This window comes from Leucoraja erinacea, chromosome 9, assembly GCF_028641065.1.
Source record: "Leucoraja erinacea ecotype New England chromosome 9, Leri_hhj_1, whole genome shotgun sequence".
In the NCBI taxonomy this organism is placed as follows: Eukaryota; Metazoa; Chordata; class Chondrichthyes; order Rajiformes; family Rajidae; genus Leucoraja; species Leucoraja erinaceus.
In genome coordinates, this window is record NC_073385.1 from 67067275 (window position 1) to 67092692 (window position 25418).

General features: G+C 49.0%; 1 protein-coding gene across 1 annotated transcript in view; it reads right to left on the reverse strand.

Moving 5' to 3' along the window:
* nin (ninein (GSK3B interacting protein)) overlaps positions 1-25418 on the reverse strand; it is a 162069-nt gene that overhangs the window by 24539 nt on the left and 112112 nt on the right. The window contains exons 16-23 of the mRNA XM_055641229.1: positions 24751-25334; positions 20120-21742; positions 15658-15783; positions 11550-11619; positions 9363-9569; positions 5738-5851; positions 4183-4296; positions 1340-1486 (exon numbers count right to left, since the gene is read on the reverse strand). Coding sequence (XP_055497204.1) covers positions 1340-1486; positions 4183-4296; positions 5738-5851; positions 9363-9569; positions 11550-11619; positions 15658-15783; positions 20120-21742; positions 24751-25334 — 2985 coding nt within the window. The remainder of the gene's footprint in view (positions 1-1339; positions 1487-4182; positions 4297-5737; positions 5852-9362; positions 9570-11549; positions 11620-15657; positions 15784-20119; positions 21743-24750; positions 25335-25418) is intronic.

Below are 25418 nucleotides of genomic sequence, written 5' to 3' on the forward strand. Positions count from 1 at the left end.
CCAACACCAACATCAACATCAACAACACCAACAACATCAACATCAACATCAACATCAACATCAACATCAACACCAACACCAACACCAACACCAACATCAACACCAACATGAACATCAACATCAACACCAACATCAACATCAACACCAACATGAACAAACATCAACATCAACAAACATCAACATCAACATCAACATCAACATCAACATCAACATCAACATCAACATCAACATCAACACCAACATCAACATCAACATCAACACCAACATCAACACCAACATCAACATCAAACACCAACACCAACATCAACATCAACATCAACATCAACATGAACACCAACATCAACATCAACATCAACATGAACACCAACATCAACACCAACATCAACATCAACATCAACATCAACATCAACATCAACATCAACATCAACACCAACATCAACATCAACACCAACATCAACATCAACATCAACACCAACATCAACACCAACACCAACATCAACACCAACATCAACATCAACATCAACATCAACATCAACATCAACACCAACATCAACACCAACATCAACATCAACATCAACACCAACATGAACATCAACACCAACATGAACATCAACATCAACACCAACATGAACATCAACACCAACATGAACATCAACATCAACATGAACATCAACATTAACACCAACATCAACATCAACATCAACATGAACATCAACACCAACATGAACATCAACATTAACACCAACATCAACACCAACATGAACATCAACATGAACATCAACATCAACATGAACACCAACATCAACACCAACATCAACACCAACATCAACACCAACACCAACATGAACATGAAAACCAACATCAACATCAACACCAACATCAACAGCAACATCAACACCAACATCAACGAAGAGAGTGGCCATCAGTGCGTATGGACACCGTGAACAGCAACATGAGCAAAGACAGTGGGCTCAGTGTGTGTGGACACAGTGATGGGAGGTGTACAGGATCAGGACACGCTGAACACCTCACTGCCTTTTATCCAGGCTAGTTTATCCAAAACGAGAGGGCACGGGTTAAAGGTGTGAGAGGAGAGATGTAAGAGGGACAACTAGGGCAGGGTTTTCACTCAGGTAGAGCTTTGTGTTGTGTGCTACCCAGTCACATCAGGGCAAAGGGTCAGATATAGAGTGTAGACTGTAGTTCCCAGTGTTGTAGTGCAGGGCAATGCAGGGACATGGGTCGCATGCAGACAGAGAGGATGTGTTTGGCAGGGACATTGTGGGCCGAAGGGCCTGTCCCTGTGCTGTACGGTTCTGTGCTCTGGGTGGAGTCGCACCTTGTCCTTGCTGGTCTGGAGCTGTTTGTGCAACAGTATCACCTCCTTTCTCAGCGCCTCCTTCTCCTGCTCAGCGAAGCGCAAGTCCGATCTCAACTTTGCCGTCTGGAGGTTGAAACTTTGTAAACTTTCCTCCAGTCTCTGCACCTGCACAGATAAAGCAGCCGCTGCAAATTGGAGGACCAGCACCTCGTACTTCGCTTGGGCAGCTTACACCCCAGCGGCATGAAAAGTGTTTGTCAACTACACACACAAAGGCTGCAGACGCCAACAGGATCAACAAACTCATCAGGAAGGCTGGCTCCATCATTGGATTCATGGGAGGATGCTCCTCAAAACTGTGGAGCATCCTGGACAATACAGCTCACCCCCTCCATGACACACTGGTCAACCTGAGGAGCACCTTCAGCAAAGAATGCAGCACAGAACGCCACAGGAGATCTTTCTGGACAACACCCCCCTTTCTGTCATGGGGTAGACTGACTGACCCCCCCCCCCCCAAACCCCATCCCCCCCCCCCCCCCCCCCCCCCCAACCCCCCCCCCCCCCCCCAAACCCCATCTCCCCCCCCCCAAATCATTGCACATCCCCAATCCTTACCACTTAAATTTCATATTACATGTATTTTGTGTTGTTATAGATCTGTTGGCAGATCAAGTTCCCTCCTGGGATAAATAAATTTCTATCCGTGTGTGTGTGTGTGTGTGTGTGTGTGTGGTGTGTGTGTGTGTGTGTGTGTGTGTGTGTGTGTGTGTGTGTGTGTGTGTGTGTGTGTGTGTGTGTGTGTGTGTGTGTGTGTGTGTGTGTGTGTGTGTGTGTGTGTGTGTGTGTGTGTGTGTGTGTGTCTATATCTCTGTGTCTCCCTCACCCCTGACTCTCAGTCTGAAGAAGGGTCTCGACCCGAGACGTGAACCATTCCATCTCACCAGAGATGCTGCCTGTCCCGCTGAGTGACTCCAGCATTTTGTGTCTGCCTCCAGTGTAACAACATTTATTCTGTCAGATTTATCAATGGAAATGATCTGCTGTGAAAATTGATCATAGCTGGCTGTGGTGATGGCATTTGAAAGGCACAACGATGCCTCCTGTTCTTAAGCTTTCATCTTACGGACTAGGAGTTTATTCCTTGGAGCACAGGAGGCTGAGGGGTGATCTTGTCGAGGTGTACAAGATCATTAGGGGAATAGACGGGGTGAATGTACAGTCTTTTACAACCAGGAATGGGGAATCCAGAGGGCATGGGTTTAAGGTGAGAGGGGAAAGATTTAATAGGGACCTGAGGGGCAACATTTTCACACAGAGGGTGGTGGGAGTATGGAATGAACTGCTGAAGGAGGAACGTGCATGGATAGGAACGGTTTAAAGGGATATGGGCCAATTGTGGGCAAATGGGACGAGTGTGGATAGGGCACCTTGGATGGGCCGAAGGGCCTGATTCTGTGCTGAGTGACTCTGCCAAAGCTCATTGCGCTGTACGGTTTCTGTACGAGTGGACGATCTGGTAGCAAGCACAATACTGCCCAGCAAGCTGGAATCTGGAGTAGTGCTGGAGGAACTCAGCGGGTTTGACAGCACCTGTGGAGGGAACAGACAACCAGCCTTTCGGGTCGGGGTCCTTCGTCAGACAAGGTGCGATGGGCAGCGAGCAGGGGTTTAAGGTGAGAGGGGAAAGATTGGCATTCACCCAATGCCACAGAGGAGAGAAATAACGAGTCCCAAGTTTCTCCAAAGCAACCCCAAGTCCGGGTCCATGAGGACTTGCACCTGCCTGTTATAACTGCAGACACGCAGCGGCCTTATACATTTCAATCGTTTCGCTGAACGTCTACATCATCTCCCGGTTGCTCAACACTTTAACTCCCCCTCCCATTCCCACACTGACCTTTCTGTCCTGGGCCTCCTCCATTGTCAGGGTGAGGCCCAGCACAAATTGGAGGGACAGCACCTCATATTTCGCTTGGGCAGCTTACACCCCAGCGGTATGAACATTGACTTCTCTAACTGATTCTCTAACCCTTGCTTTCCCTCCCCATCCCTCCCCCTTCTAGTTCTCCGACTAGTTTCACTGTCCTCCTGATTCATTTTACTGATTGTGTGCCTCGTTGTCACCTTCCCCTCAGCCAACAATGAACCCTTCTACATTTCCTTGATCATCGTCTGCTTTGATCTGTCGTTTTCACACCTTACCCTTCCACATATCTCTAATCTCCATCTCCCTTGATTCTCGCTCTGAAGAAGGGTCTCGACCCGGAACTGTCATATGAGGAAAGATTGAAAAGGCTAGGCTTGTATTCACTGGAGTTTAGAAGGATGAGGGGGATCTTATACAAACATATCAAATTATAAAAGGACTGGACAAGCTAGATGCAGGAAAAATGTTCCCAATGTTGGGCGAGTCCAGAACCAGGGGCCACAGTCTTAGAATAAAGGGGAGGCCATTTAAGACTGAGGTGAGAAAAAAACTTCTTCTTCACCCAGAGAGTTGTGAATTTGTGGAATTCCCTGCCACAGAGGGCAGTGGAGGCCAAGTCACTGGATGGATTTAAGAGAGAGTTAGATAGAGCTCTAGGGTCTAGTGGAATCAAGGGATATGGGGAGAAGGGTTATTGATTGGGGACGATCACAATGAATGGCGGTGCTCGCTCGAAGGGCCGAATGGCCTCCTCCTGCACCTATTTTCTATGTTTCTATGTCACCCCTTCCTTTTCTCCAGAGATGCTGCCTGGCCCGTTGAGTTACTCCATCAGTTTGTGTCTATGCTTGGGGCATCTGCAGTTCCTTCTTACATGTATAAATGACAGTATCCGGGCCCCTCCCCTCCCCTCCCCATCCAACTGCTGTACCTGTTCTTGCCATGTGCTCTGCTGGGCAGTCAGCCTGTGAACTTCCTGGAGTGAAGCCTGCAAATCCTCTCTCAGATGTTCTGCCTGCATCTCCACCATGTTCATTTTTGCAATCTGCGTGCAAGAGTTACAGAGGTAACGTTACCGACGTATTTCCAACTCGTCTGGTCAAAAAAGTACATTTAAATGTTATACCCAGAGTAGCGGAATCGAGAACCAGAGGTCATCGGTTTAAGGTGAGGGTTTAAAGTTAGTTTAGTTTGGAGATACAGCGCGGCAACAGGCCCTTCGGCCCACCGAGTCCACACCGACCAGCGATCCCCGCACATTAACACTATCCTACACACAGTAGGGACAATTTTACATTTATACCAAGTCAATTAACCTACAAACCTGCACGTCTTTGGAGTGTGGGAAGAAACAGGAGATCTCGGAGAAAACCCACTCAGGCCACGGGGAGTAGGTACAAACTCCGTACAGTCAGGAATGAACCCGGGTCCTGGACGCTGTAAGGCAGCAACTCTACCGCTGCACCACCCTAATTCACCACACAAAGGGTGGTGCGTGCATGGAACGAGCTGCCGGAGGAGGTAGTTGAGGCAGGAACATATCATTACAGAGACATTTGGACAGGTACATGGGCAGGATAGGTTTAGAGGGATATGGGCCAACTCATATGCAGGCAGGTGGGACAATGTGTAGATGGGGCATGTTGGTTGGTGTGGGCAAGTTGGGTTGATGAGTCTGTTCCATGCTGTATGACTAGAAATAGCTCCTCAGTGGCAGTGTTGTGCCATGACACGTGACTGACACCTCTGAAACGTTAAAAAAAATAGATTTGCAAATTTAATAAGAATTTTTAATATTACAAAAAAATTGCTTAAGGTTTAAAAAATAAAATGTATTACTCAGGCGGCACACAGTGGTGCAAAGCTGGTGCCTCACGAGCAGCAGAGACCGGGTTTGATCCTAACCTCGGGCGCTGTCTGTGTGGAGTTTGCACTGTGATCACATGGGTTTGCTCCGGGTGCTCCGGTTTCCTCCCACATCCCAAAGGCGTGCGGGCTTGTAGACCAAACTGGCCCTCTGCAAATTGACCCCTAGTGTGTCGGGAGTGGATGAGAAAGCGGGATGGCGTAGAACTAGTGTGTGAACGGGTGATCGCTGGTCGGCGTGGACTCGGCGGACTGAATGGGCCTGTTTGCATCCTGTGCCTCTAATGCCCCTGTCCCACTTGGGAAACCTGAACGGAAACGTCTGGAGACTTTGCGCAACACCCAGCGGTTCCCGGAGGTTGCAGGTGGTTGCAGGTAGTGGAAGCAGGTAAGGAGACTGACAAAAACCTCCGGGAACCGCACGGAAACCTTGGGTGGAGCGCAAAGTTCCTAGTTTCCTAAGTGGGACAGGGGCATAAGCAATCGCCTGAACAAATAAGGCGGTAAGGCCCTTAAGGAGCTGGTGGGACGATGATGAGCGAGGTATGACCTGTGTTCCCGCACCTCTCTGTCCACAACTCCAACACTGCCAAAGGCACCCAACACTAAACATATCCCACCTTGTTTACGCATCGGTTCACCTCATCACTCAGCGACTCCCTCTCTCTCACCAACTCCTCATTGACGTGCATCAGAGCAGCAACCTCTTCCCCCAGCTCGTTACACCTGGACAACTGCAAGGAATCAGTTCAGTTTAGTTTATTGTCACTGAGTGTACCGAGGTACAGTGAAAAGCTTTCGTTGCGTGCTAACCAGCCAGCGGAAAGACAATACCTGATTACAATCGAGCCATTTACAGAGTATAGATACATAATCAGGGAATAAATGTCGCTGCTGTAGGAGTAGAGATTTAAGAGTGTGGAGCGATTGTAATATGTGAGTGTAGATCTGCACGCAAATAGTCGCCTGGGTTCGTGTCCGTCTTCTAGGTCTGCACAAGCACTTGATAGTCTTCAAGGTACAACAATAGTCTTTATTACATTAATCAATGCTTGCAGCAAGACAACTCTAACATGACTGCACACACAGAATCTGACTGCACACACTCACTGACATGATAAACTATATACAAAACATCTCCCTTTGTCCTGTGCAGCGCCACCTGCTGCACGGGAGGAGCAACAGGTCCTCCCACCCCACACAGTCCACCAAACATCACATTTATTGCCACGTGAACCAATTGGTAGAGTGAGATTTGAGTTGCCGTACAGCCACACAAATAAAAAGAACACAATGCACGATAGAGTTTAACACGAACATCCCCACACAGCGGAGTCAACGTTTGCCACTGTGAGGGAAGGTACCCAAGTTCAGTCATCTTCCCCTTTGTTCACCCGTGGTTGGGGCCTTTGAGCCCTCCGCAGTCGCCACTACGGAAGCCAAATGTTCAGGCCCTCTCGCCGGGATGATCAGAACTCTGACGTCAGAATGGATTGGAGCTTGCAGCTTGGGAATTTCCGAATCGGCCGCTTCCTACCGGAGACCATGGATTTCGGAGTCCACAGGCCGAGCTGGACGGAGATCCAACACTGGCGACCCCCGGCAATGGGTCCCAGGCCTCCGCGATGTTATAGTCAGCGCCGCGCCCGCGGCTGGAAGCTCCACAAACCACAGCTCCACGGTGTTAATCAGCAGGCCCAACACTCCAGAGCTCCAACACTGGCGATCCCCGGCAAGGTCCGCGATGGTAATTCAGCGCTGCGCCCGCTGCTGAAGCTCTGGCCGATCTCCGGCAGGAAAGGCCGCGCCAATCCAGTTGGTAGGCCGCGAGGGGGGGGGCAAAGATGCAACTCGGAGAAAAGACGCATCTCCGTCCAAGTAAGTGACTGGGAAACGGTTTCCCCCTATTCCCCCCCCCCCCCCCCCCACATAAAAAAGACTGAGAAACCATTACAACATAATTTTAGACACTAAAAATAACAAAAAGGGTGAAAGGACGGACAGCTCCTGGCGAGGCTGCCACACTCGATGGCGCCACCTGATGGCCGCCATCTTGGATTTTTGCGATGTTGACGGTGACCTTGTCTAAAGCACTTTACTTTCCCAGCGGCTGCCCGCACACTCTTTGTGTCAGTAAAATACATACGTCGACATTGCAAACAAACGACAAGTAATCCAGAAAAAATGTGTGGGAAGGAACTGCAGATGCTGGTTTTAACCGGATAGACACAAAAAGTTGGAGTAACTCAGCGGGTCAGGCAGCATCCGTGGAGAAAAGGAATAGGTGACGTTTCAGGTCGGGACCATTCTTCAGACTGAGAGTCGGGGGAAAGGGAAACGAGAGATATCAAGAGAGAGAGAGAGAACAAATGAATGAAAGATATGCAAAAAATTAACGATGATAAAGGAAACAGGCCATTGTTAGCTGTGTGCTAGGTGAAAATGAGTTACAGACAATGAGACTCAACAAGATGACTTTGATGCTAGTACAACTTGGGTGGGATGGGTGAGGCCAATTGCAAATTGGAGGAACAACACCTCACATTTCTCTTGGGCAGTTTACAACCCAGTGGTATGACCCTAACTTCAAAAAGGTTTCAAGGTCACTTTATTGTCACGTGTACCAAGTGAAATTCGAATTATCATACAGCCATACGAAACAAAAAAGCAACAAGACACACAACTACATAAAAGTCCACCATAAACATCCACCACAGTGGATTCCCCACGTTCCTCACTGTGATGGAAGGCAACAAAGTCCAATCTCCTTCCACATTTATTCTCCCGTGGTTGGGGCGGTTGAACCATCCACAGTCGGGGCGGTCGAAGTTCCCGTGTCAGGGCGGTCGAAGCTCCTGTGGCTTGGAGTTCCCGAGTTTAACCAGAGACTGCGAGCTCCGTGATGGTAAGTCCGCAGGCACCCGCGATGGAGCTCCCGAAGCCGGTCTCCAGCAAAGGCCGCCAACACCTCGATGTTCGGCCGCAGTGCGGACGGAGATACGATACGGAATAAAATCGCATCCCCGTCGAAGTATGGTTCAGTGTAGTTTATTGCTGGTAGCTCTCTTGCCTCCGAGTTGGCCCCACACCACATCACCATCCATATCTCTTGTTTCTCCTTCCCCTGACTTGTCCGAAGAAGAGTCTCGACCCAAAATGTCACCCATTCCTTCTCTCCAGAGATGCTGCCTGCCCCGCTGAGTTACTCCAGCATTTTGTGTCTCTCTTGGTTTTATGATTACGTAAGTACCACATCTAATAGTCATTCACATCGAATCAGTCTGTTTTCTGGTGCAGTCTCTACATGGTCCTGAAAACTAGAGTCAATACCAAGATTATGAGGAACATGGAACTGCAGATGCTGGTTGACAAAAACAGACACAGAGTGCTGGGGTAACTCAGTGGGTCAGGCAGCACCTACAGAGAATCTGGGTAGGTGACGATGTTTCGGAACGGGACGATTCTTCAGGTGTAATTACAGCAAGAAAGATGATGCTTTCCCTCAATTGTATCCACCCATCACATGCCAGGCTTTGTCCTATCCCCTTCTCTCTTCCAGTTTCACCCTGACACCCCCACCACAATCAGACGGAAGGGTCTCAACATGAAACGTCGCCTATCCATGTTCCCCAGAGTTGCTGCCTGACACGCTGAGTAGGGTTGCCAACTTTCACACTCCCAAATAACGGGCAAAAGGTGAAAATAGGGGACAAATTCCAGACGGCAATTTGTTGACCGACTGGGCCGTGGCTGGGTGAATGATGAGTTGTCCCGGGTGCTGGACTGCACACAAAGTCCAGCCGGCGGGGCCAGCTGAGGAGTTTTGGCCCGGGCCACGCGACATCGCGTGCAAAGTCCGGCGCCCCATCGGTGATCAGCCATGAGAAGGAGGTGGTGTCGGAGGTAAGCGAAGGTCCGAAGGTCGGACAGCAGGCGGGGCTGCCGACTGGCGGGGCCACGGGCGAGGCGCTGCTGCTGCACTCCATGGGCTGCACTACTACGTCGGGACGGGTGAGGCGGGGCTGGACGCGGCGTTCCGACACGACAGTCCCCTCGACCCGAGTAGCAGCGGTCAAATACGGGACAAGGGCGGTCCCGTATGGGACAAACCAATGTAGCCCAATATATGGGATGTCCCGGCTAATACAGGGACAGTTGGCAACCCGAACGCTGAGATACTCCAGCACTTTGTGTCTTGTTTTCAATCCAATTATATTCACTGCCAGAGGTTTGGTCGGCCCTTACTTGGCTGCCTTCAATCCCGTGCACGAAATGGTTCTTCTCTTCCTCCCACCTCTGCCACCGCCCCCCTGCCGTTCTCTCCTTCAGCCGGGTGAGCTGGGCCAGACCCTGCTGGAGCTGCAGCACCTCCGCCTGGTGCTTGGAGTTCTTGCAGCACAGCTCCTCGTTTTCAGCATCCAGCTGCTCGCTCCGCAAAGCCAGCCCCGACACCTGATGAGAACAGAGACACTCAATTATGGAGTAACTCAGCGGGGACCGGCAGCATCTCTGGAGAGAAGGAATGGGTAACGTTACGAGTCGAGACCCTGCTCCAGACTCAGGGGCGATCCCGGTTACAAATTACTCCCCGACAGGCAGGGATGCATCACGGCTTGGTTTGGGAACGGCTCCATCCAGGACTGCAAGAAATCTGCAGAGAATTGTGGACGCAGCCCAGACCATCGCACAAACCAACCTCCCTTCCATTGACTCCATCTACACCTCACGCTGCCTCGGCAAGGCCAGCAGCATAATCAAGGACCAGTCGCACCCAGGCCACTCCCTCTTCTCCCCTCAGTGTGTGAAAACGCACACCTCCAGATTCAGGGGACAGGACAAGGATAGAATGTAGTCGGAGCCAGTGAGACTAGTGGGAGAACTGGGAAGGGGGAGGGAATGGAGAGGGAAAGCTAGGGTTATCTGAAGGTAGAGAAGTCAATGTTCATACCACTGGGTGTAGACTACCCAAGTGAAATATGAGGTGCTGTTCCTTCAATTTGCGCTGGGCCTCACTCTGACAATGGAGGAGGCCCAGGACAGAAAGGCCAGTGTGGGAATGGGAGGGGTTTTGATATTGATGATATTGAAGATTTAATTAATCAATTAGATATATTGGACAATTTTTATAACCAACTAGAGGTGGTGTTGATGTGGCCCTCGATGCGATGCTTGATTCAACTAAATGGAAAATTATTCACACTAAATTTAATTGGGAAGATATTGCAGATTTTTGGACTCTTTTGAACTGCGTTCTGTGAATATTATCCAGGTGTAATAGACTGGGGACAGATTTATCATATTGTTCAGAGTCAAGGCGAGGACTTTGGGAATTACGTTGGTCGTGTCCATAGTGCCTTTGTAAAATGTTCGGGATTAGAACGAGAAAGAGACAAATCTGCTTTAGTTAGTAGAAAGGGAAAGGAAATATATGCATGATGTGGTGCCTGTTTTACAACATTGTCAGCACAAGAGCAGCAGAGAGTTCATGAGAAACTAGGAAGTATCCTGGTAGAGACATCTTACCCTGTGGGTCCTAAGTGGGGCTGACAAAGTTCTCACTCCCAAATAAGGGACAGAAAAAATCAAAATACGGGACAAATTCCCGATGGCAATTCGTTGACCGACTCGGCCGTGGCTGGGTGAATGATGAGTTGGCCCGGGTGAGGCAGCATCTTTGGAGAGAAGGAATGGGTGACGTTTCGAGTCGAGACCCTTCTTCAGACTGATCAGGGGAGGGGGTGGGACAAAGATAGAATGTGGGCGGAGACAGTGAGACTAGTGGGAGGACTGGGCAGGGGATGGAGAGGGAGGGAAAGCAAGGGCTATCTGAAGTTAGAGAAGTCAATGTTCATACCGCTGGGGTGTAAACTACCCAGGCAAAATATGAGGTGTTGTTCCTCCAATTTGTACTGGGCTTCACTCTGACAGTGGAGGAGGCCCAGGGTCTCTGCACCCGTACGGGACAAACCAATGTAGCCCAATATACGGGATGTCCCGGCTAATACGGGACCGAAGGCAGGCGCAGGTTATTGATTGGGGACGATCAACCATGATCACTATGAATGGCGATGCTGGCTCGAAGGGCCGAATGGCCTCCTCCTGCACCTATTGTCTATGTTTCTAGATTCTCATGAGGGAGAACCCGTGTGTGTGTCCCCAAAAGAACTATACACAAAGGGGGGTGCGTGGAACGAGCTGCCAGGCCAACAACATTTAAAAGACACTTGGACAGGTACATGGATGGGAAAGGTTTCGAGAGATATGGGCCAAGCACAGGCAGGTGGGACTAGCATACATGGGGCATCTTGGTTGTCATGGATACGTTGAGCTGAGGGGCCTGTTTCCGTGCTGCATCCACAACCAACCTATTAACCAGATTTACAAAACAATTGAATGAGAACAATTGGACTGTGGGAAGGAAGGAGAAGCTACCTGTTTGTTCAGAGCTTCTATCATTTTCTGAGCACTCATTTTGTCTCCCTTCAAGATCTCCAATTGTTTCCTGTCAAAGAAAAAACACATTAGCTGCACGTTCCATCTTAAATCGGAAAACGTGCCCACATTTCATCACCAATATCACCAAAGCACCTGCAGTATGACCAGTCTGGTTTTGCCCAGGGTCTCGACCCGAAACGTCACCCATTCCTTCTCTCCAAAGGTGCTGCCTGTCCCACTGAGTTATACAGTGTGGAAATAGGCCCTTCAGCCCAACTTGCCCACACTGGCCATCATGTCCCAACTAGTCCCACCTGCCTGCGTTTGGTCCATATCCCTCCAAACCTGTCCTAGCCATGTCCATGTCTAACTGTTTCTTAAAGGTTGGGATAGTCCCTGCTTCAACTCCCTCCACCGGCAGCTTGATCCATGTACCCACCACCCTTTGTGTGAAAAAGTTACCCCTCAGATACCTATTAAATCTTTTCCCTTTTCACCTGAAACCTATGTCCTCTGGTCCTCGATTCACCTACTCTGGGCAAGAGATTCTGTGCATCAACCCGATCTATTCCCCTCATGATTTAAACACCTCTATAACGATCACCCCTCATCCTCCAGCGCTCCAAGGAATAGAGTCCCAGCCTACTCAACATCTCCCTAGAGCTCACACCCTCTAGTCCTGGCAACATCCTCGTAATCCTGGAGTTATTCCAGTATTTAATGTATGATCAGAGGCCAGAATGTTGTCAACGTCTCCCCAATGAACAGTCAGCAGGGGGGGCACTCTCAGGCGAAGAGCTACAGTAGCCTCAAAAACAAACAGAAGAAACTGCAGAAAAAGCCACAAAGTGCTGGAGTAACTCAGTAGCATCTCTGGAGGTACACAATGCTGGTGAAATTCTGCGGGTGCAGCAGCATCTAGGAGCGAAGGAAATAGGCAACGTTTCGGGCCGAAACCCTTCTTCAGACTGATGGAAGCATCTCTGGAGAACTTGGATAGGCGACGTTTTGGGCTGGGACCTTTCTTGAGTCTGAAGCAGGGTCCCGAGCTGAAACACTAACGATCTCTGTTCTCCAGAGATGCTGCCTGACCCGCTGAGTTACTCCAGCACTCTGTGTCTACCTTCGATTTAAACCAGCATCTTCAAGAGTGGAGCAGGCCGGACACATGGGCATTTACATGGGGCAACGCTTCGTGTTCAGCAGAAAGTAAAACTAATCACCAGCTGGGGGCGGCTTTGTGATGTTAGCTGATCAATAATGGGGGACCTCTCACCCCACGGTGGAAATGTCCACCACTAGAGGGCGCAACTGTAGCATGAGAGGGGCAAGGTCTACAGGAGATGTGTGGGCCAAGACCGATGGTGGAGGCAGATATAATACTAAGAGGCTTTTGGAGAGGCAAATGGATGTGTAGGGATTGGAGGGAGGTGGATCATTTACACAGACATATGAGAAGGTCTCGGCATCATGTTCGGCACAGTCATTGTGGATCGAAGGGCCTGTTCCTGTGCTGTACTGTTCTATGTTTAGTTTAGAGATACAGCGCGTAAACAGGCCCTTCGGCCCACAGGGTCTGCACTGGCCTGCGATCCCCCGCACATTAACACTACCCTACACACACTAGGGACAATTTACACTTATACCAAGCTAATTACGTCTGTACATCTTTGGAGCGTGGGAGGAAACCAAAGATCTTGGGGAGAGGAGAACTCACGCAGGTCATGGGGAGAACGTACAAACTCCGTGCAGACAGCACCCGTAGTCAGGATCGAACCGGGGTCTCTGGCGCTGTGAGGCAGTAGCTCTACCGCTGCGCCACTGTGCTGCCCCTAATGCTCTAATGAGTTAGTTGAGACAGTGTAACACTGTAGTTTGACTTGCCCTGTCCGGGGCATGCTAGCATATTGATGGGGAATTGGTCACAGTCAACCCGGTTGCAAGAGATGTCCCATGTCCCAGGCCACGGAGGGCGAAATCTCACCACGGACGGGGCAACCTTGTGCTGTCGACCACATTCAGGGGAGTTTTGTGCTCAAGGGAAGAGTTCGAGAGGATGTTGCCATTGGATAAAGATAGATGCAGCAAAATGTTGCAGTAACTCAGCGGGACAGGCAGCATCTCTGGAGAGAAGGGATGGGTGACGTTTCAGGTCGAGACCCTTCTTCAGACTGTGAAGGTGGGAAGGGAGATCATGGCTGATCTATCTCTCCCTCCTAACCCCCTTGTCCCGCCTTCCCCCCCATAACCCCTGACGCACGTACTAATCAAAAATCTGCCTTAAAAATATTCAGTCTTCAGGTCGAGATGCTTCTTCCCCCGAAATGTCACCCATTCCTTCTCTCCAGAGATGCTGGCCTCTCCCGCTGAGTTACTCCAGCATTTCGATTTAAACCAGCATCTGCAGTTCCTTCCTACACACATTGCTGTCGTATAAGACGATTTCAGTGCATTGTATCAGTTCTGGTTGCTCATCTTGGATACCACTGATCAATTTGGATTCATCCACTATGAGGATGAATCCAAATCCGAGGATCCTCCAGTGCTTCTACGCAGCGGCGGTGGAAAGCATCTTGTCCGGGAACATTACCATCTGGTTTGGGAATTGCTCTGGCAAGGACAAGAAGGCTCTGCAGAGAGTAGTGCGTTCGGCCGAACGCACTATGGGAACTTCACTCACCCCCCTGCAGGAACTATACAACAGGAGGTGCAACTCCAGAGCAAATAAAATCATGGGAGACCCCTTCCACCCCTGCAACGGACTGTTCCAGCTGCTACGGTCAGGCAAATGCCTCCGTTGCCATGCGGTGAGAACGGAGAGGTTGAGAAGGAGTTTCTTCCCAGAGGCAATTCGGACTGTAAACGCCTATCTCACCAGGGACTAACTCTACTGAACGTTTTTCCTTCCATTATTTATTATGTAAAAGAATATGTGTGTTGTGATTGTGTTTATAGTTTGTTTGGTTGTTTTGTTGTTTGTCTTTTTGCACAAAAGTCCGCGAGCATTGCCACTTTCATTTCACTGCACATCTCGTATGTGTATGTGACAAATAAACTTGACTTGACTTGACTTGACTTGACTATGAGATCCACTCTTAAAATACAGCCTGCTCCTATCATAGTTAAATAAAATTCATAAAATATTTGACATCATTCACTGTAGGTTAAAATAGAAATATATGTTGTAATAATGTAATTAAACCGGAGTAAACACAGTCCGTGAATGTCCATGGACCACGTTGCAGGAAAGAAAACTGTGTTATAGGAAAGATGTTGTCAAGCTGGAAACGCTACAGAGAAGATTTACGAGGATGTTGCCAGGACTAGAGGGTGTGAGCTATAGGGAGAGGTTGAGTAGGCTGGGACTCTATTCCATGGAGCGCAGGAGGATGAGGGGTGATCTTATAGAGGCGTATAACATCATGAGAGGAATAGATTGGGTCGATGCACAGGGTCTCTTGCCCAGAGTAGGGGAATCAAGGACCAGAGGACATGGGTTTAAGGTGAAGGGGAAAAGATTTTATAGGAATCTGAGGGGTAACTTTTACACACAAAGGGTGGTGGGTGTATGGAACAAGCTGCCGGAGGATGTAGTTGAGGCTGGGACTATCCCAACGTTTAAGAAACATTTGGGCAGGTACATGGAGAGGACAGGTTTTCTAGGGATATGGGCCAAATGCGGGCAGGTGGGACTGGTGTAAATGGGACATGCTGGCCTGTGTGGGAAAGTTGGCCTGTTTCCATGCTGTATTACTCTATGAGGTGAAAACATCATCCAAAATTGGGCAGTGAGATCCTGAGGTTCCCGGGTGCATGGTCAGATGGGTCTGTGTACAGAGATCTGGCATGTACCGAGGTACTCGGGTACATGGACACACGGGTCTATGTACAGAGGTCTGGTACGTACTGAGGTACCCGTGTACATGGACACACGGGTCTATGTACAGAGGTCTGACATGTACTGAGGTATCCGTGTACATGGACACACGGGTCTATGTACAGAGGTCTGACATGTACCGAGGTTCCCGGGTACATGGACACACGGGTCTATGTACAGATGCTGATACATAATGAACACAATACTGAAACCTCTGCTGCAGCTTACATTAACTCCTGCTGTGCTTCATTCATTGCTAGGATCTGTGAACGATATGCTCCTTCCTCCTCCCGCATTTGTGTGGTCGTTTGGGTTTCCGGCGCGTCTCTTTCATCGGCGAGTGCTTCAGATTCACTGCGAGGGGTCAAACAAGAGAGGCTGCAGTTACTCGGCCAGTGCGGTTGTGTGGAGTGGACAAGCGGGCAAAAAGAAGGGCGAGGAAGTCAAATATCTAGAAAAGTAAACTTCTGTAACTTGCCGGTTTAAATTAAATGATATTACAATAATCCAATTTTAATCGTATATTCCCAGAAGGCTGCCACGGTCCTGGGAAATGGCACAAGGCCTTGAACTAGGTTTCTTATGGGAGGCTAGTCTGAGTATTGAACTTGGGAGGTGTCGAGCATAGAAGTTGGGAGGTCATGTTGCAGTTGTATAAGACGTTGGTGAGGCCGCATTTAGAGGATTGTGTTCAGTTCGGGGCACCGTGTTATAGAAAAGATGTTGTCAAGCTGGAAAGGGTACTGAGAAGATTTACGAGGATGTTGCCAGGACTAGAGGGTCGGAGCTATAGGGAGAGGTTGAACACACTGGTAAATGGCAACGCAGACTCAGGGGAAAATGGAAAAGGTAAGATTAATACACTTTATCATTTCATAGTTGGGATGGAAGATTGCAACCTTCACGTGGTCCGCCCTGTTTCGACTAATGCAATCAACTCGACGTGCACAAACGGAAGATCAAATAGAACAAGTTGTCCAACAACTTTAGGCTGTGCACGCCACACGCAAGAAGAAGAAGATTTCATAGTTTAGAGATACGGCACGGAAACAGCCCTTGGGCCCACTGAGTCCGCACCGACCAGCGATCCCCGCACACTAACACTGCCCTACACACATTGGGGACAATTTACATTTATACCAAGCCAATTCACCTACAAACCTGTACGGCTTTGGAGTGTGGGAGGAAAACAAAGATCTCGGAGAAAAACCCATGCATTCACGGGGAGAACGTGCAAACTCTGCGCAGACAGCACCCGTAGTCAGGATCGAACCCGGGTCTCTGGCACTGTAAGGCAGCAACTCCGCCGATTCATTTTGCGACAGGGTGAGAACATGCAATGGGTGATGAGGAGTGTGCAGGGGGATCAGGCATGCGATGTTGCATTTCACCAACCGTGCAAGAAGACATCAGCATTCACCAGCCCGACAAGATGCTGCATTTTATATAGCACAGTGCACCACCAAGCGTTACTCAAACTAAAGCAAATTCAGACTTGGTTTGTTTTCACTGGAACACTGCAGATTGTGCGGGAGAGCTGATACAAAAATATTAAATTACGAGAGGCGTAGATACGATAGACAGTCAGAACCTTTTCTCCAGGATGGAAACATCCAATATTGGAGGGCACAGCTTTAAGGAGAGAGGGGCAATGTTTAACGGAGATGTGCGGGGCAGTTATTTTTTTACACACAGAGGGTGGTGGGTGCCTGGAATGCGCTGCTGGGGGTGGAGGTGAGACAGATATGATAGTGATGTTGAAGGGAGGTTTAGATGGGCTGCTGCAAGTGCAGGGAGTGGATGGATATAGAGGGAATGAATGGATGTGGATTATGTACTGGCTGATGTGCTGGCCTGGACAGAGTGGATGTGGAGAGGATGTTTCTAGGAGCAGAGGTCGCAGCCTCAGAATGAAAGGACGTTCCTTTAGGAAGGAGATAAGGAGGAATTTCTTTAGTTAGAGGGTGATGAATCTGTGGAATTCATTGCCACAGAAGGCTGTGGAGGCCAAGTCAATGGATATTTTTAAGGCAGAGATAGATAGATTCTTGATTAGTACGGGTGTCGGTGGTTATGGGTAGAAGGCAAGAATCTCCAAGAATCCTTTTTTGCTTAAGTCCACCCTCCGCCACCTCCAGTTTAAATTCCATTTGGAATATTTTGGAGGAGAAGGCAAAAGAACGTAGTTAGGATGGTGAGATATATCAGCCATGGTTGAATGGTGGAGTAGACTTGATGGGCCGAATGGCTAGAGGGTCTGAGCTATAGGGAGAGGTTGAGTACGCTGGGACTCTATTCCTTGGAGCGCAGGAAGATGAGGGATGATCTTAGAGAGATGTACAAAATCATGAGAGATCGGGTAGATGCACAGAGTCTCTTGTCCAGAGTAGGGGAATCGAGGACCAGAGGTTTAAGGTGAAGGGGAAAATATTGAATAGGAATCAGAGGGGTAACCTTTTCACACAAAGGGTGATGGGTGCATGGAACAAGAGGAGGTAGTTGAGGCAGGGACTATTCCAACATTTAAGAAACAGTTAGACAGGTACATGGATAGGACAGGTTTTCTAGGGATATGGGCCAAACGCAGGCAGATGGACTAGTGTAGCTGGGACATTGTGGCCGGTGTGGGCAAGTTCCACACTGTATCACTCTATGACTCTACGATTGAAAACAAAAAACTTTTGCAATAGCGTACAACTTTTCAAACAGTTTGCAAAAGTCATATTAATTTCCAATTCAAATTTTCATGGAACTGTTTCTTTCTAACCATAATGTTTGAACAATTATTAATATAATGCCTTGTGCCAACGTTGCAAACATACTTGAAATATTGAACAAAGTTACAGGAAAATAATTGTGAAGATAGTGCTCAAGTAAGTTTGGAAGATCTGAAAGGGGCCTTTTAATTTCAAAATGGGAGTCCTATCAGTAAAAGTGTAAAACAAAATAAAAAATAATATGGCACAAAATGAAATGATTTGATATCTAGATGGGGGTACTACCTACACGAAAATATTTCACTTAAGGCAACCACAGGTTGGAAATGATAGGGTTACATCTGTTGCAAACGGAAGCACCTTAAAGCAGCGTTAGCATTGCCATGGTTTGCACATCACTACCAACACAACACAACATGCCTCTAACTGAACGGGCTGTCCCATTTGGGCGACCTAATTGGCAAGTTTAGAAGAGTTTGAAAAAATGACATGTTGAAGACCAGCTTCGACTAGCTACGACTAACTTCGGGAAAATTGGACACCGAATAGTGGAGAGTGAAGACGACCTCCTTCGACCTCCCTTCGACTATGATGAAGACTATCTACGACTACCTTCGACTACCTACAACTAACAAGCCGACCTGCTATGGCTAAACCTACGAGTAAAAAAAGTATCGATTTTTTCCATGGCGACCATTTTTTTACTCGCGGGCATTTAGTAACGTAGAAACATAGAAAATAGGTGCAGGAGTAGGCCATTCAGCCCTTCGAGCCTGCACCGCCATTCAATATGATCATGGCTGATCATCCAACTCAGTATCCCGTACCTATAACCATATAACACCATATAACCATATAACAATTTACAGCACGGAAACAGGCCATCTCGACCCTTCTAGTCCGTGCCGAACACATATTCTCCCCTAGTCCCATATACCTGCGCTCAGACCATAACCTTCCATTCCCTTACCGTCCATATAACTATCCAATTTATTTTTAAATGATAAAAACGAACCTGCCTCCACCACCTTCACTGGAAGCTCATTCCACACAGCCACCACTCTCTGAGTAAAGAAGTTCCCCCTCATGTTACCCCTAAACTTCAGTCCCTTAATTCTCAAGTCATGTCCCCTTGTTTGAATCTTCCCTACTCTCAGTGGGAAAAGCTTTTCACGTCAACTCTGTCTATCCTTCTCATGATTTTAAAAATCTCTACCAAGTCCCCCCTTAACCTTCTGCGCTCCAACGAATAAAGCACTAACTTGTTCAAACTTTCTCTGTAACTTAGTTGCTGAAACCCAGGCAACATTCTAGTAAAATGTTGTAAATGTAAATGATCCTTTTAGCCACAAGGGCCACATCTAACTCCCTCTTAAATATAGCCAATGAACTGGCCTCAACTACCTTCTGTGGCAGAGAATTCCACAGATTCACCACTCTCTGTGTGAAAAATGTTTTTCTCATCTCGGTCCTAAAAGATTTCCCCCTCATTCTTAAACTGTGACCCCTTGTTCTGGACTTCCCCAACATATCGGATAAACCGCCGCGAGGCCTCGAGTACGCGGAGACCACTCTCGAGCATGAAGGAGAGTTACGAAGATCTCCCACGACCTCGTGTCGACCATGTTGCGAGTACGAGTCGAGGGCAAACTCGCCAGAACTCGCGGGTTAGGTCGCCCAAGTGAGTCACACCCCCCCCCCGCTCATTCAACGGATGCAAAACCCCGGAGGCCCAGGCAAAACTATGAGAAACAAAAATGCATTTCAATGTAATTTTAGCTACAAAAACCGCCGCATCTTAAGGCATTATTGTGTGCAGCTTACCACATCTCACAGACGTCAGCTGTGTCCGTGCATGGTGGGGAGGAGAAAGCATTGGAAATGTTTAATTTTGCAATTTAATCGAGAGGCGCTCATCACAAGGACTGAGAATTCACTGAAAGAAAACGACACAAAACTGCAGCCGCCGTTACCTGTTGGTCTGAGCGGGCAGGAGAGCGAGTTGCTCTTGCAGTGCAGCCACGGAGGCTCTCAATTCAGCATTCTCCCTTTGCAATTGAGAACTTTGCTTGTGGACGTCTGAAGTGGAGGCTACCTCCTCTTCCAGGCGCTGGGCCCTGCCCTCCAGAGTTGCGGTCACGGCCTTCAGTCTCGCCACTTCCCTCTCGCACTCCTCCTTCCCCCTTTCCAGATCTGTGAGAGCCTTTGATTTGCCCCCCAGCTTCTCTTCAAGTTCTTCGCACCTCCTCTCCAGCTCCACCCTCTGGTTTTTGAACATCTCAAGGGTTGGGAGCGCCAGAGTTTTTTCTTCCAAGGCCGCTTTATCCTCTTGCAAGCACGCATTTCGCAACCGCGCCTCTGCCAACTCTTTCTGACGCTCTTCACTCTCCTTTGTGAGGAGGTCCATTCGCACCCGCTGCTCCTCAACCTCTTCTTGGAGTTCCAGCTGCCTCCTTGAGGCGCCAACCTTTTCACTGTTTAACAGTTCGATTGTGCTCTGCAAATGGGAGGCATCCACCACTCTATCTTCCAGTTCCTCGATCTTCTCTCTCAGCCCGGCTTTTTCCGATCGGAGATCCTCCTCGTGGCGCTTCCACTCCGCCTCTGCGTCCGTGTGCGCGGAGACCTTGCCCTGCAGTAACTCAACCCTCTGTTCAAGTTCAAGCCTCGCCCTCGTTATTTCGGCCTTCTCTCTCTCAAACATCTCCTCCGCTTGCAGTAGACTCGTGCAGTCGGGCAACTCGTTCCCCAATTCCTCTGTTGGTACCCCTGGCTCAAAATGCTCGCTCCTTACCTCTGTACTTCCCTTTCCGCTTTCCCCGTGCACCATCGGTGTCTGAGGCACTGGTTCTCCCTCCACCTGAGGCATCTCCCCGCTGCTGTTTATCTCAGATTCATCAGGGAGCTCCTCATCCAAGTTGCCCGTCCCAGCATCCACATCACCACAGCGTTCAGAACCACGTCCCTTCCTTGTAATTCCAGATCCTTCCTGTGAAATCTCCGGCCGATGACAAGCCACCCCAAGTTTCTCCGCCAATCGGACGTCCTGCGATTTCCGCGCGGTCTCTCCCCCCTCGGACGCTGCTCCGCCGGGCCACGCCGGGGTCCGATCTTCCTCCCCCGCCGGCTCAACTAACCGCTCCAGTGGCTGCGATTCCTCCCTCAAGGCGATGGCTTCATTTGCCAAAATACTCTCCTTTCCAGCGGAGGCGGCCATCGCCGCTTTCAATTCCTCCGTCTCCTTCTGCAGCTGCTGGTGTTTCACGGCCAATTGATCGAACTGGTCTTTGCACGTCGTCTCCAGCCTCTCCCGCTCCGCGGCCAGCGTCTGAGCCAACGCGGCCTTCTCCCGCGCCAGCGTCGCTCGAAGCTCCTCCATTTCCTCCTCGTGTTCCTGCAGCAGCTCCTCCTTCTCAAACTCCCACTGGCCTTTCTCCTCACGCACCTGCCTCTCCAGGCCCGCCACCGCCTGCTGGAGTCTCTCTTCCACTTCGCCCGTTTGCGCGGCGAGCCTAACGAGGAACGACTGCCGCTCCTTCGCAAACTGGGCTTCCATCTCAGCGATCTTCCGGTTGAATTCATCCTCCACACGTTTCCTACACCATAAATAATGACAAGTGTTAAAAAAAATATCAGCCTCAGGAGGACAAGCAAAGAGTGTCACTGTTTGATTCACTGTCTCTACAAAGTCAGATTTCCCAGCATGGTCCAGTTGGAATGGTACGTTTGTCTCCTAATTTGAGGAAGGACATCCTTGTGATTGAGGCAGTGCAGCGTAGGTTCATGAGATTGATCCCTGGGATGGCGGGACTGTCATATGAGGAAAGATTGAAAAGACTAGGCTTGTATTCACTGGAGTTTAGAAGGATGAGGGGATATCTTATAGAAACATATAAAATTATAAAAGGACTGGACAAGCTAGATGCAGGAAAAATGTTCCCAATGTTGGGCGTCCAGAACCAGGGGCCACAGTCTTAGAATAAAGGGGAGGCCATTTAAGACTGAGGTGAGAAAAACTTTTTCACCCAGAGAGTTGTGAATTTGTGGAATTCCCTGCCACAGAGGGCAGTGGAGGCCAAGTCACTGGATGGATTTAAGAGAGAGTTAGATAGAGTTCTAGGGGCTGGTGGAATCGAGGGATATGTGGAGAAGGCAGGCATGGGTTATTGATAGGGGACGATCAGCCATGGTCATAATGAATGGCGGTGCTGGCTCGAAAGGTCGAATGGCCTCCTACTGCACCTATTGTCTATGTTTCTATGTTTCTAATGCATTGGAACTGATTCTAGGTCTCCTAATCTGAGGAAGGACATTCTTGCTATTGAGGGAGTGCAGCGTAGGTTCACCAGATTAATTCCCGGGATGGCGGGACTGTCATATGCTGAGAGAATGGATTCAACTGGGCTTGTATTCCCTGGAATTTAGGATGAGAGGGATTCTTATAGAAACATATAAAATTCTTACTGGATTGGACAGGCTAGAGGCAGGTGAAATGTTCCCGATGTTGGGGGAGTCCAGAACCAGGGCCACAGTTTAAGAATAAGGGGGAGGCCATTTATTACAGAGATGCGGAAAAACGTTTTCACCCGGAGAGTTGTGAATCTGTGGAATTCTCTGTCACAGAGGGCAGTGGTGCTTTCAACACTGGATTTCAACACTGGATGTTTTCAAGGGACAGCTAGATTTAGCTCTTAGAGCTAACTGAATCAAGGGATATGGAGAGAAAGAAGGAACGGGGCACTGATTTTGGACGATCAGCCATGATCACATTGAATGGCGGTGCTGGCTGGAAGGGCCGAATGGCCTACTCCTACACCTATTGTGTATGTTTCTATGATTCCCGTGCTACAAAACTCCAGAACTATCCTCCAGGCCAACCTACATCCACAGATTCACCCGAGAGACACAAAAATCTGGAGTAACTCAGCGGGTCAGGCAGCATCTCTGGAGAAAAGGAATGGGTGACGTTTCGGGTCGAGACCCTTCTTCAGACTCTTTTTGAGTTCGGACCTGACACGTCACCCATTCCTTCTCTCCAGAGATGCTGCCCCTCCCGCTGAGTTACTCCAGCTTCAGTCACTCATCATCCCCTGTAGAAATAAAAACATCCCCGCACACCTCCTTTAAATGTTGGCCCTTTCACCTTACAGCGGGCCGGGACACTTCCGGTGAGCAGGAACATTCCGCTCCTGATCTTTGGTCACCTGGTAGGGAGTGGGGCGGGTCGGGAGGGAACGGGGGTGGGGTGGGATCTCCCTGTCGGTTTGCTCCTGGGCCTGGCCAAGATGGCCGTTCGCGGGTCCAGGCAGCGGGCGGTCGTTGGTCACGCCAGAGTCGGCTGCCTGCCCCTTTTCCGGGCCTACGTCCGTGCTCGCGTGTCCCTGGAGAGGGAACACACACGCGGTGTCCACGGGGACTGTGGAGGCCTTCCGTCAACGCTGGTCACCGCGGGGGTTGAATATATTATAGGGTGATTTCACCAAAGGTCAAATGAGCGTAGATCCCCCCTCACGTGACCGAAAATTTTAACTGGAGGACATATCTCACTTCGGTATGGGGAAAACACGCACTTTCCCACCCGTTAAAAACATCGAAAACGGACGATATTGGAGCTGAAATTTTCTGTGCTAGTCGGGGTGACCGTGAAGCACAGCGACCTAAATTTTCAGGCAAAAAAAAAGATAGAAAGTAAGGTAATTACAAGAGGGAACTGAAGGTGGAAAAACAGCGGAAGTGAACAGCCGAAGTGAACAGCAAACATTTGCCGTGGATATTTACAGATCCAAAATATCGGGAATTATCGCATTTGCTCGCTGAATTTCATCAAAAGTAAGGAATTATTAACTTACTTTTGATGAAATTCGGCGAGCAAACGCGATAATTCCCGATATTTTGGACCTGTAAATCACCACGGCAAATGTCGGCTGTTCACTTCCGCCGTTTTTCTACCTTCAGTTCCCTCTTGTAATTACCTTACTTTCTATCTTTTTTTTGCCTGAAAATTTAGGTCGCTGTGCTTCACGGTCACCCCGACTAGCACAGAAAATTTCAGCTCCAAAATCGGCCGTTTTCCATGTTTTTAACGGGTGGGAAAGTGCGTGTTTCCCCATTCACTAACATGTACCGAAGTGACATATGTCCTCCAGTTAAAAGTTTTGGTCACGTGAGGGGGGATCTACGCTCATTTGACATTTGGTGAAATCACCCTATAGATAAAAACGGTAATATTTTAATTTGATGATTTTGTTTAAGTGTTTTCTAAATTGTTCGAGCTTTCTACCTTCCCTTGTAAATTGTACATTTGTTTAAAAATCTAATTAAAAAAACCTTTCCAGAAAAGAAAAAAAAAATGGCAGTCTCGATTTTTGTTACTGCTCTGTATTTGTGTTTCTTTGAGTAAAAGCTGTTTGTTAATTATTTTTTTTAAAGGTGACCAATGGGCCGGGACAGGTGGGGTGAAGAACGGATGGATTATTTTTAGTAACATTGTCCGCGCCTTTGTGGCGACTCTTTTGTGTACTCTGCACGCAAGAACAAATCATTTCACTGCACTTGGCTAGGTACAAGTGGCAATAAAGTACCACCATCACCATCAGTCTCCCACCTGCCCTGCTGCAGCTCGAGCTGCCTCTGATGAACGAGGTCCCGTTGCAGCTCATCCCTCTCTTGCTGCAAGCGCTCCGTGACGTCAGCAAGCTGCCTGGAGTGAGCCTCTTCCAGCTCCACCTTCTCCTTCGCCAGTCCTGCCGCCAGCTCCTTCCTTTGGACGTGTAGCTGCGTCTCGGTGGCGTTGAGCCTCTGCAGGAGCTCCTCCCTCTGTGTGCTCTGAGACCGGCTAGCTTCCTCAACCTCCTGCTTCCACCTCTGCTCCAGTTGTGCTCTGTCTGCGTGAAACCTGTCCTGCAACGCCTTCTGCTCCTCGCTGTGTTTACGTTCTGCCGACTGTTGCAACGTTTTAATGATCTCAATTTCTCCTTGAAGGTCTGAGATGTGGCTTTTGAGTTGCGTGACCTCTTGGTGCATCACTATGATCTCCTTCTGGTGCATCTGGTTGGAACCCTCTCTCTCCGTTTCATATTTGACCCTCACCTCATTCAGTTGTTCCTTGTGATCATTTACCTGCAGAGGAGAAATATCAGAGACATTTGGCACACTGTACATTCCGACCCAGGAACAGGTACATGCTCGCTACACACACACAGGCACATGCATGCACACACACGCGCACACACACACACACGCGCGCACATACATGCACACACACATGATCAC